This window comes from Glossina fuscipes, unplaced genomic scaffold (genome assembly GCF_014805625.2).
Source record: "Glossina fuscipes isolate IAEA_lab_2018 unplaced genomic scaffold, Yale_Gfus_2 27, whole genome shotgun sequence".
Classification (NCBI taxonomy): Eukaryota; Metazoa; Arthropoda; class Insecta; order Diptera; family Glossinidae; genus Glossina; species Glossina fuscipes.
The window spans coordinates 6,274,172-6,287,600 of record NW_023998422.1 but is presented as its reverse complement, the minus strand read 5'-3'; the positions used below and the strand labels follow the sequence as shown (position 1 = coordinate 6,287,600).

General features: G+C 35.8%; 1 protein-coding gene across 1 annotated transcript; it reads right to left on the bottom strand.

The window, feature by feature from the left end:
• Positions 1–185: 185 nt before the first annotated feature.
• On the bottom strand, positions 186–3,287 carry LOC119636015 (trypsin-1-like). Its single transcript, XM_038031087.1, has 2 exons — positions 2,120–3,287; positions 186–521 (listed from the first exon to the last, which is right to left on the bottom strand). Exons 1-2 carry the CDS (start codon positions 2,975–2,977, stop codon positions 195–197), a joined length of 1,185 nt encoding a protein of 394 aa, XP_037887015.1. The 5' UTR covers positions 2,978–3,287; the 3' UTR covers positions 186–194.
• Positions 3,288–13,429: the final 10,142 nt, after the last annotated feature.

Genomic DNA, 13,429 nt, shown 5'->3' with positions numbered 1-13,429 from the left:
TACAATAAATAAAAATCTTTGAAAAAGAAAAAAAAAAAAAAAAACAAAATGAACAAATAAAAACAATGATTGAAAACATTTTATAAATTAATTTGAAAACTATATATAATACATATTTGGAGAGGGCACAATATATATATATAAAAGTAAAAGTGTGATTTTCTCCTTGCAAAACATTCGCTTCACTTTTTCTTTTATTTATTTTTAAATTTTTTCACTTCTGAGTGGCAAAGGCAAGCATTTTTGGTCATGGTTTTTATCCAGGTACCATAACGATTAACTCTCGCATATACACCGGGATAACCAGCTTTTGCACAACCTTCACCCCATGAGACCACCCCGGCTAATTGATGTTCTCTTGTACCGTAGGCGACAATATGCAATGGTCCTCCGCTATCACCTTGGCAGCTATCTTTGCTTCCCTCTTCATAGCCGGCACATAACATGTTGTCAGTGATACGTGAAGGTCCATAACGACTTTGACGGCAATCGTCTTGAGACATTATAGGCACTTGCACTTCCTGACGGGTCAAATAAAAGAGAATAAAGTTAAGCCTTTTTTTACGAAACTGAAGTGTGTGTGAATATGTTTTTTTGGAAGAAAAATTTACCAAAAATTTGAAAAATTCCTGGTTTCATGCAACGGTATACCTCTTAAGAATTAAACGCTTACTGCTCATTAAAAGTTAACAATGTATGCAAATTTAAAAACTTGACAGCACTCACATTTAGGAAAAAATAAAAAATTGGGCACCATTTTTTCAAAATTTTCGATAGATATTCCATGAATAATATAAAGATTTCAAAAAATTAATCAATACCGATATTTTTTGGTCTTAGAAGACAGTACAAGTCAATTTGCATAAGAGAGAAGACCTTGCCGTAAGCTCTACCCGTAATTGAAGGAAAACGTTATGTGGGTAAAGTAAAACAAGTAACCTCATTACAGTGCATAGCGTACCATTTGACTTAATATAATTACTTATGTAACGACTTTTTACAGTAGGGCATTATATGGGAAGTGGTTGAACAAGTAGCCTGATCCACTCCACTTTCACTAGCGTTTGCGCTTGGTCGATGCGCCAGATTTCATCAAAATACATTAAAAACTGCAACCTTTAGGTTATACACAATAATTCAGCGTAGACAGATGGACAGATGGACAGATGGGCAGATGGACAGATGAACAAGTTGATAGAAAAACCTCGATCGAGTCGAGAAAATGATTCTCAAAACGATTGGTGTAATAAAAGGTGGGCCTATTCCAAGTCCTTCTGTGCATAGCCCACATCTGCACAAGCTTAAATGGCCCTGTACCACAACTGTCGTCGGCCATAAAAATGAAACATTCATAGCGTGTATTCAAATAAAATGCGTATCATTAATGTTGTCAAATTGTTTTTACCATTTCTATCGTACCTCCAGGCCTGTTGCTTGACCCTTTCAAGATTGTTAACAAAGGACTTACATCCCGTATATTGAGAATAAAGGTGAACGTACGCTATGTAAGGCAAAATATATCTTTCGTCAAATTTTTTTTCGACATTCGAGGTTTTAGTGTAAAGAACTGATTTTACGCTTACTACTCGAAATATTGCCCATTGTTAGGCAGTCAGTTTGCTATCTTTTAGAAGTAACGTGATATCCGTGCCGAAAGAATAGTGGGTCGTTCAAGGCCGTCCATAAAGTAACACATACTTGGGTATCGTCGTAAGGATGGACGCACCATTCCAGCAAACAATAAGTCGTCTAATAATATCCTCGCGAACCGGAAGAAACAATGTTTCCTTAAATCAGCCGATGTGGTAAGACATTCCCGGTTAGAGCTGCAAGCACTTTCTATATAGAAAACCCACGATGCACTCTCTATCAGAAAACAGCCGAGTCAACTTTCCGCACCCCATGAGTATAGATAAGCTGAAAGTTTTCAAATTTTTGGCCATTTTAGATTCAAATTGAGAAATGGGGCAAGTAACTAAGATTGTATTAACCAAATTTCAATTTTCTAACCTATTTTTACTTTTCTGACAAGAAGACGAATGAAGTGCTACAACTATAACAATTGAAGCCTTGTCTGCAAAATCGAAAGTTGGAAAGTGAGAAGAGATTTAATTTTTACCTGCAAGGTATCGGAACTAGGACCGCCCACCCTTAAGGCTCCCCAGCCCGTTACTATTCCAATTTCACCCTTAAATGATTTGCCCGGCGTCGGCATACAAACCGGATGCAATAACTCGGTCATTTCCACCGGTTTATCCAATTTGACAATGGCGATATCATTATCATAGGTTCTGGCATTATACTTTGGATGGGTAATAACTTGCGCTACCCTACGATCAATTTTTTGAAAATTTGCCATTTTACGGTCATGTTCCAGCAAACGAACACTAATGCGTTCACGACGAAATCCGTAGACGCAATGTGAGGCTGTGAGTGCATATAGATCATTTATGAGAGTGGCCGCACAATAAAAGCGTCCACCGTACAAAAGCATGCACATCCAAGGATACTGATGCAATTCTGTTTCCTGACCGCCAACAATACGCTTTTGTGTATTCGCTATACCACAAACGCAATCCGAGCAATTGCGCGGCGGATCCAATTCAGGGCGAGGCGTAGTAGGAGGACGCGGAGGAGCCGATGTCGATGTCTGCGTTACGACGGAGGACGATACAACTGTGGTTGTTGTTGTTGCTATAGCAGCTGAAGAAGGCGCTTCGGTAGTCGTAGTCTCCTCAGTTACTGTTATTGTAGAGTCATTTAAGCTAAGACCTATTGTTTCCAGTGTGGGTGCTTGTGGTAATAGAGACCAAACCCACTGAGCAAAAGTACTCTGCGATTGTCTTATCAGTTGTTCTTGCTCTTCATTTATCGAAATTGTTTTACGTTTCATAGCTTCGACGCACTCGCCGCATATTACAAGGGCTATTAGAAGAAATGTTATTATCTTGATTTGAAATAACATTTCTTTATACATAGTTTATATAAAGAAAATTTTCTAAAGATTTATATTGTATTGTTTTGCCGTTCACGGGTAAATGGAAACCGTTTAGCTTGCCACACGTTTGAAAGTTGACTAAATCGCCAGCAATTTTTGCGGTGTAATTTCTTTAAACGAAAAAGATAATAAAACCGCTCTCTTACAACTTTCAATTCAATGCCATCGTTCATACAATCGCTTTAATAATGAGTGAAATGAAAAGAAAAAATAAATAAATAAATAAATAAATTAAAAGAAGCCAGAGCGAGTTTATCAAAGCACTTCAATCAAAGCGTAAGTGTTTGAAGAAACTTGCGCTTGCGTGGGTGCCCATTGGTAACTACTTTTTTGCTACTTTTTATTTCATCGCCTTTCCTTTGCTTTTGTACACGCGTTGCTTACATTAGACTCTTAAGTGGCGAAAGTTTTTAATGAGGGGTTTTTTCGCTCTTCATATTTTATTTGCTTTTTGGTCACTGCGTGTACGTGCTTTGCGTACATAATCTCTAAGCTTGTTATCCCTTCTCGTTTATCAAGAAAACAAAGCGAATGTTCTTTACATTTATTCACCATCTTATCTTTTTATTTATTATTAAATAATTTTATTTATGGTTTTATTGTGTTCATATTTTTGGTAATGTTTGCTAAATTCGTTTTAATAAAAAAAAAAAAAAAAAAAACACTATTATACTATGAGTGTAACATATGTCATAGCGCGTAAGTTGTTAGGAATGCAATCTTTTTTTGTTTTTCTTTTTTTTTTTTTTTAGCCACTTATTAAGGCAAAGTCGCTTTTTTTTTTATATTTTTATGTTTTCCATAATTTAAAAACAATCACAATAATTATTCATTTTAGAAGAAAAAAAAATTCAAAGTAGGTCAACTTTAAACATAAAGGAAAAAAAGTCTCCTTGATTTAACTTTAACTCTTTACTTCGATAATGATCTCTTATTGATTTTCTTGAATTTCATTTAAGAGAGTTTTAGACAAACACTTGATCGTCAATAAAGTGATAAATATTCTTTTTTTGTCCAGAGATACAGTAGAGTATAAAGTATTTGCTACTTTTTACTTACCTCAATGCGATAAAGTTTGGTCGTAGCTATAATGAGTGTCTTACCCAACCCGTTACGCCGGCGTACATCACTAGTTTAAGCCACGAGGTAGGTATTCAGGTTAAGCTACGCTACACATCAACTGTCTTTTTCTTTCCATAGTGCTTTCTGACAGTGGCCATATACATTCAAGGGTCATACCTGTGCGGTAGGTCACATATAAAGAAAAAAAAATTCCAATTCTGACCTTTACATGGATTTCTAGATATCAACTTTTACTTCACTGTCTCAATTTTAGGGACAATTTTATGGGGTCATATTAAAAGAAAAAAAATGATTTGGTTTTTCTCTTGGTTGTCACGGATCCCATAAATGTTCACAAGAGGAATCAATGAGAAACAACTAAACGAGATAAAATAATTGAATGTAGAACGGCAAAGCCGAATATAACAGGGACAAATGCAGCACAAATAAAGGCGACCTTTCCTTCATCAAGACATTAAATCATGGAAGGACTTACTGTACCCCTTGTAAGAAAATTGCTTCATTGTTTTCTCTCGCATTCTTCAATCTTCATTGAGTGATCAAATAAGATTACTGGATGCAAATAAATCTGCATTTGGTCCCTTGACTGTGAGAAAGGAATTTCAATTTGAGACAACTTCCCTCCGTCCACGTGTTTAATAACGTCATTGCCTTCGTAGTAAACTGCGTGCAAATAATGGCAAAGGTATCATCTGTGCGAACATCTTTGACAATTTTTTCCATGTATTGCGTAATATATTCTTCATCGCTATATATTAGTTGTCCCAACTTTTAAGCAGAATGTTAAGAGATAACTGGTAGTGGAGAGTTGCCTATGAAAAGAACAATTTTTTGGATGTCGTCGTTACCATATATGTAAATACGACGTCAGAATTTGTACATGGATCGTTATAGCACAACGCGTAGAGAACGTATATGTCTGAATTAGTGTTTCTTTTTATAGCATAAACATTTGGCAACAATAAATAGTCCTTTTACTAAGGGATATCGCTCGCAGCTTAAAAATGTTTTTCTTAAGAACGATAATGTCGAATTTTCTGAGAGCATTCGCCGCAACATTTTCTCTTTAACCAAACGGGCTTGTTTGCATTGTATCCTAATAGGCAATGAAAAATAAATATGTCATGAGAATCCCAAGCTGAAAAATGTATAGGTAGACCAAGGTATATCATCCTTATCGACTGCGAGACCCCATCGCTTTGGCATGGAGATGGTATTCTCTATTTGGTGGGATCAAAAGAATGTCATCTGTTATTAGCAGTTGAAGTCTGGCGAGACGGTTAATACTAAATAATATCAATAACAATTAATCGATTTGAAACCTTTCCTGCATAAAAAACTAACGGAACACTGAACACAAAAAGTAAGGTAAGACCAGGTCTTTCTTCTAAATGCTATCCATCCCTGCATCCATTGCCAAATATGATACGCAATACGTTGAAAACACTTAACTAGAAGATGTTGGTTACTCACTAAACTCGAATGCTGAGAATTGCCATTGGTTTGTATCGATCGGACTCGCACTTACTAAGTAAGCACTTCCTACAAAAATGTATGAAAACGAATCGACGACTGGTTTACCTCAAAAAGGCAACAGTTCTCTTGCCGTGGCATCCAGGTTGAGAAAAATCTACAGTTAGTGATAGTTCGAATAATATATTGTATCCTACACCACAAGTGGTATACGCCTGAGACAGACCTATAGAGATCTATCTTTTATTGTACCAATCGATTTCTGAATCGTTCTAAACTTGTCTGCCGCCTATTTGTATATGCAACCAACGGATGGCAATTTTTGAACTTATTGAAGGGTCGTTTTTTCACCTACTTCCCTTGTAGGAATGACTGTATTAAGCGAGGATGTATAGGGTTGCGGCCGACTACACTGGTTTCACTTGTTTTTAGACAATGAGTATATATTTTCTGAACAAAACTTTCGATTTCATATGAACATACCGCGTAGAATGGAAATGGGACTCGACCACAGGATAAATCATCGATTGTGTCTAAGCAAATTAAAAGATTCCACGTCCGTTGAAGACCACCAGGACAGCAGCGCAGGCCGAATTTAGATTTGTTATGCCTTCCCGGCATCTTTGTACTGACCACAACATAATGATTTTCGTTAAATTGCGGTAATCTTTCGCCTAATTTGCCCTAGTCTTTGATCATTGACATCATATGTCAATAACGGTTTTGGTAACTCAGATCAACTCTTAATACACTCAGCTTAAGTCATTGAATTATGTTTCCATGCATATCCATTCGCTTTTATTCTACTCTTGCTTATGGTTATTATTTCAAAGTCATAGCGCATTCACTATGGTTCAGCAGAAACTGCCAGGCGAATTAAGCAGAAAAGTCAAGCTTGCGAATAAATTGGAGTATCTGCTCTTTTGACTCAGAACTTGGTCTGTGTAAAGCGCTAAAAAAATATATTCCTAACGTTTAGGGCTAAATCTTTCAGTTCGAGAACTCGTACTTGTACGCCTCGCCCTGTCGTAATAGTAGCTATTCTCTCCCTTGGTAACTAACGAGAACTTATTGAACGGCCGGAATAGTTTCTTCTATTTTTTTCGCTTAAAATAAAAAAAAAAAAAAAAAAAAAGAGATTCTTGCAATGAATGAATGCTGCCTCAGTTAAGCAATAAATCATGAAAAATAAAACAAAAGTAACCTAATTATTGCTGAAGCTTCTGGCTATCCTTAAAAAGATACTCTAAAGTGAACGCAGTTTGCATCAAAATTGAATAAACAAAAATTCTCTAAATCGTACCATAAACACCAAATCAATTTCAAAAGAAAGTTAGAATATATGAACATTTTTGAAAAGAAAAAAAAGAAAATTTGATACTAAAAGAGAAAAAAAGAAAAGAAAAAAAATTCGAAAAGCTTCAACTTCTACAAAAAGCATTCACGCGTACAGGGGCAACCATTCATATACAAAAGCGCTTTATATGAATTTTTCTGCTTTTTTTTTGTTTTTGCCTTTTTTTTTTTTTTGTTTCGCTACTTGACTGCAATCAATTGATTGCAGAGCAGTGAATGTATGGTGTTATGTGAATTTAAACCCACACGCTTTAGCTTTAGCTTATGTGTGTTAATATACGACTGTATGTTATGTGCAAATGTGTGTGTGTGTGTGTGTGTGTGTGTGTGTGTGCATGATATTTGTGTGAGTTAAACGTTTTTGGAATTTTAATTTTTCGGTTTGTTTACGCTCGCTTAACACTTGAATTTTCTCCTCAACACTCTTCCTAGTGGTTCTTTTTTTTCCCATTTTTTCTATAGAACTATTCGTGTGATGCGGCTTTTTTTGTGTCTTGATGATAGAAAATACTAAAATAACAAGAAAAAACAAAAAAAAAAAAAAAAAAAAAAGATCCTCATTGATATGCATTGTGGTAAGTATTTGCTGCTGCTGTTTTTATTGTTGTTGATTTTGCTTTTCTTTTCTATAGAAATTCAACTCTTTTTTCTCTCTCAAGTGTTTGAATAAATTTTCTGGGAAAATTTAAAACTAAACAAAATTGCACTAAATACAAATAAATAAAACTAAACATAGACTAGAGCCCTAGAAATAAAAACAAAGGCAAAAGGATATTAAAGTTAATTTATAAATTTTTTGCTATCATTTATTATCATCGTCATCATCGTCATCATCTTCTCTCATCTTGCGCTTATTAAAGGGCTTAAAAGGGCGCACAAGCCATCTTCAACCACATACCGACAGTCAGTAACGGAAGAGTCATAAAATTACCAATAAACCAGCCATAAAATCATTATTTATTTATATGCGGTTTTATGTCGACCCAAGTAAATAAGTAAGCCTTCGTAAATGGGAGCTGTGGCGTTGGCGTAAATGGGAAATGCGAACTAAAACACACAATTATTAGTTGTAAGTATGTATCTCGGTTTGGATGCTACCAAAATTTCAATTAATTTTTATGATTTTTTTTTTTGTTTTTTTCGGTTCTTTATATTTTGGTATTTACCAAGTTCTCGTAATTTCTTCTTTAATTTTTTTTTTTTTACAAATAGTGTCTTCTCCCTTCCTCAAATTATTTTATACTGAATTGCCATAAAAATTCTTATATGATATCACTTCATCATAATGGCAAACTTTCCTTTCCTGGCTCTAGACTGCCGCCAATTCATTGTTCATAACATGACTTCTTTTCTTTTTGCCTTTCTTTCGATGTATGTTTTTGCTTTTAATGAAAAATATCTTTAAATTAATTTGAACGCATGAATTCCTTTCAATTTCCTTCTGTATGTTCATTTGTGTGTACTTTCTGCGTTCTACGAGTACAAGTGTAAATCTTATTTGCTTTTATTTCCACTGCGGAACAAAGAAAGAAAGAAGTCCACTTGAAGAGAATTTTGTTTATCCACTACTTGCGATCTAAACTTGTTTCTTGCAATTGAAGCTCACTGGAGAAATATTGTCTATGAGTTCCATACAACATTGAAGAAGTTGGAAATTGCATTAGCTTTTCGAACAAGTCTGTAACGACTCTTTTTTTTTCGAATATCAATTAATTGATGTTAATCGACGCAACCACCAAGTCATGCTCGCGGGTTCAAATATCACTGCAATGGAGCATATTTGAAAGTGGCTATAGTGAGTGCTTCGTTCGTAAGCTGTGGACCTGCCGCTAGAGTTCGGTCATTCCCTACCTCTGTCTAGCCTTGGTCGTCTTGAATGTATAACAGACGTCTGTCTGTAGGCATTTGTCTCCTAAGAACGTTATGCAACATTCGCCAAAGCGTCTGTAAGCATTTATTTCCTAAGGATACCGAAACTCAGACCGATGTTAATTGTGGTAGAAATACATTTTTAGAGATTAATTTTCTCGAAGCTTAGGGACGCTCTAACTGCGCCATACGATTGGTTCCAAGTATGTAAGGATTTCTATGAAAACTTACCGTACATTCTCTCAATGTGATGTGCATCAAATCGACATGTAGTACTTTGCTTGAAGACAGAGGTCATTTAAAACCTGGAGTTTGAGAAAAGTTAGAGCAATGTGTGCGCGAAAAACCATAGTAGCGCAGATAGTGTGTTGCCAATGCTTTCAGAAGAATTGCAAATAGGCATTCATCGGATCGCTGAACGTTTGTAACAGTAAACATAAAACAGTATTGTGTAACTGGACAAAAGTAGAATACCTCCTAAAGCAAGTTTGACGTTCGAATTTCTCGTGCTCCGTAGTCAAAGGAGAATTCGTTCCTAAAAAAATTGTTGTCTACGCCTGTCTTCGGAAACGTGAGTTATTAGAATCATTCTTGAAATTTAGGATAATAAATGCGGAAATTTGGATAACCTACGAGTGCAACACGCGAGAAAGCACGCTAACGTGTGCTGAAGTTCTGTTGTCCATTTACGAACACTTAGAAAGTTTTCTCGCAATTGGGGGAAAAACTGTACCATAGATGATGACTTGGAAGTATTCCTAGCAATGCGAATGGTGTGGCTGGAGTTTATTAACAGTAAGGTAGTCACCGCGGAAACTTGACTATGGTCATCAGAATATTTGATCCTGTCAGACTTTCCTTGCACCATCTGACTTTCCAAAATCGCTACTTTAGTAGTTGTTTCGATCACTGCTAAAAATAAAGCAATTTCCATAGTGACAAAATTATGGCGCTAAACGAAAGATCACAGAGCGCATATGGCTCTAAAATGTAACCATGTCCTAACAGCTTTAAGTTGTCCAGAAACAATTTTTTTTTTTTTTTTTTAAATTTAAATTCAATGATTTACTCCTTGCGGGCTTGTTTGCATTTAATCTCATTTCCATACTCAATTTCATTGATCCTTTGAATTTAAATAAATTTTGTCACATTTGCTGTTCGAACAGAAGCCAGGTTAACAAACATACGGAAAAGCAGTATAAGAAGCTTATCAGACTACCGTTGAAATATTCGCCGTCATTGCAAATGGAGCAAACAGAGCAACGTAGTTAACACACATCTATCTTTTATTGATCAACAAGAGAAAACTGGAATAAATGGAAATTTTTCTACTAAAGTTCATTCAAATATGTATTTGCGCGTAGTAAACATATGCTTGATTGTTGTTAACGACAATGCTACCAACACCTTCATCAAGTTTACCTTAACATCACGTATACATGTTGACATGGTGCATGGGGCAAATTTAATTATATCTGTGCACCTATATAGTGCAGATATAAAGATGATTGAAGGAAAAAATATGTTTTCTCTTTTATTTTCCTTTAGACATTGATTTCCACACTTTACACCACAGCCCGGCACGATAGTTTATCCTGTGATTTGGAAAACTAAAAAGTGCTTATTAGAAATTCCGCAGAAAGCAGTCTAAAGCTAAAGTCGAGCAGATTAAGTTACAAAAACACTATCATTACAGTTTTGATGGCAAATGTTTTTACCATCACTCTTCTAAGCCTAAGAGCCGCCAGGTTAATGTGATATGTGGCTTTCTTCCTTCTTACGTGCCCTTGATTTTCAATGGGCCCCGTTTTCTCTCCTTTTCATATTCAAATACATTTCATGTTTGTTGACATAACGCAGCACGGGGTTTAGCTATTAAATAAGTGTTGCTTTCAAGTCTATTCTGAAAACAAGATTTCTTAGTCTGGACTGACGCACTCGTTTCCGAAATTTAAAACAGAGATGCTTTGAGGAACTGTGCGTGCCATTTTAGAATAGCAACCGGAATACCACATTTAATAATTTCTTTACCAATTATGGACTTGTGTTAGTATTCATTGTACAAGTGTATGTCATGTTAACTCGAAGTAAAGTAAAAAGTAGAAATGGAGTAAGGAATATTTAAAAAAGCTTGAAAGGCTAGTCGTGTAAGGTTCAAGGTTAAAGGTGCAATTCTTCTCAGCTTTTAAACAATCAAACTTTCGAAACATTAGATTGATAACCGGGCTTAGTCCGATCAACGTCGCAGACACGTGACGACGTACAAAGCAATAACCTTATCTTAAAGCAAAATTAATGTTCGAAAATTTTATTATGATTATTGTTACGGAATATCTAATTGGATCAACGGAGCCTTTCTTCTTTCAGACTTTATAAATAGTAGAAGCTTGTGACTATGTTATCCTACGATGGCTTTTGTAATTTTTTATCAAATTTTCTATTCCAAAACAAAAGTTATAATACAAGTCTGCAAATCCAAATTTATCAAAATTATGACAAGAAAATATAATTACAAGCCCTTATAAGTAGTGACCGGTCACAAGGACAAACTTGGGCTGAATGCAAGTGAATCTTTATTACTCAACGCTCTAAACCTTTAGGCCTTCAAATCTTGCCTCTCAGTTATGAAATCTTCAAGCGTAGGGGTCTTCGAGCAGTCGAAATTACCAATCGTATCATATGAGCACAGTTGGAATGATAAGTACGTGCGCAGCATCACCGGTGCCAGCAATTGGCTTCTGAGCAGTGATTTGCAATTAAAAGTTGCCGCCTGACAAACAAAGAAGAAACTATTGACATTCAAATGATTTTAGTCAAATAACGCACGGAACGGGATGATTTTTTGAATGATCTTGATTTTGAACGAACCTTGGATCTGCTACGTATGCTCGTAGGTCCGACATTCAGCTCTCCAATGCCAGCTTTTTCATCAGGACAGACGAGGTTCGAGCGTACGACAACAACTTTCAAGATGGTTACGACTACTACGGCCCCGGCTACTGGGTTCTGTGGTTCAGTGGTGGGAAAGACTATCGCAGGTAGGTCGTTGCAAAGGTAGGCAGTTCGATTAAAAGACGAGGAATCGTGTTAGTGATCGGAGTATGCAGCGTACGGGAAACGCAGAGAATAGTGGATGAAAACGGCTAATAAGTCTGTGTTAGTGAAAAGAATTTTCCTATCTCTATGCAACACTTGCCTTCGATACATCAACACACATTTCACATTACGCCAATAAAAACGCCTGTCGATAGTATTTGGCGCACTCACGTCCATTAAAGAAGAGCACCCCGATATCTATGCACTTTCTTACGATGGAGTGTACACAAGTTTTATCTCTTATATGTTATGCTTTATATTTTATTATTTTTAAAATCTTTACATTGTCAACTGTTAAGATTAATGTGTGTTTGTTAAAGGGGCCATTAAAGCCTACAACAAATTGTCATGGTTTGATGTATAACAATCTCTATCATTCACTGCTCATTTCAAGAGGCTTTTTAACTAAACAACAGCAACGACAACAACTATAAAATAAATGGCTTGCAAAACGAACAACATTGGTGGTATGTTGACGAAGACGACGATATAGCGACAGTGATGCTTAAGAGTCGTAGAGTCTGACAGTGAAGGACGGACAATAAGAGCGCGTTCGCGACACATAATGATAAATGCCAGACAAACTGACATGAAAACGGAAATGTATAGTTTAACTATTGAACAAAAAAGCAACTACAACAATAACAATGAATAGCAATAATAATAGGGGCATAAGTGAATACGAAGTGTAAGCCTAAGCAGCCGGCCGGCGAGGCAATTTAGCCAACTGTATGAATGCTGGGCGTAGTAAAGAGAAAAAGAAAATGAAAAAAAAAAATGCTATAATATTTACTACGGCGAGTAGATATGATAACGGGCATTAAGCCAGACAAGAACTAAACTACCATTATATTAAGTACAATAACAAAAATGCCACCAGTGTCGTTGCATTATTAATGACAATAATAATAATGAGTTTTATGAGACTAAAGACAGTTTTATGATTACCATGACCACCAGCGCTACCATAAGCAATATTAGGAATAACATTTTTATAAGTTTCAAGTTCGATTTGCAACGAAATTTGTAAGAAAAAAAAATAAAAAATGTACACAAAAGATGAATCTCTGCCCCAAGCTGTCAACAACTCATCGAGCATAGGCAACAGTTTAATACAAAAGGCAGTTAGTCAGTCAGTCTGTCAAACGTAAAGTGAGAGGAAGTACAGCTGAATTGATCAGTTGTAGTTAAAATACATGTTTGTGAGTGTGTGTGAGTGTTTGGGTAGACTGCTGGCTATCCTGACCAGCGCACGTTTGGTTTGGTGTGACAGATACATTTTCCTTGCCGTATATTAAATATGGTTGCTATCTTCATCTTTATTATGAGAGAAATATTGTGTGTTTACTTTTATCAAGTCTTAGAACGATGTCTGGAAAGCGGCATTGAATTTATGATCTTTAGCACTGAAATATATAAATGGTTTTTTTTATTTTTTTTGTTAATTGTCGTTCGGTATTTAGGAAATTACTTTTAACAATTTAATGAATTATTCTTAGCTTGAATTATGATATGTTCCTCGCCCTTTTCAGGAGGTATACTGTATTCGGGTAA

Coding starts and splice junctions, on each gene's coding strand:
- LOC119636015 (XM_038031087.1), bottom strand. CDS start 2,977: ATGTATAAAGAAATGTTATTTCAAATCAAGATAATAACATTTCTTCTA. Junction 522..2,119: donor CTAGTTCCGATACCTTGCAG/GTAAAAATTAAA, acceptor TTGACCCGTCAG/GAAGTGCAAGTGCCTATAAT.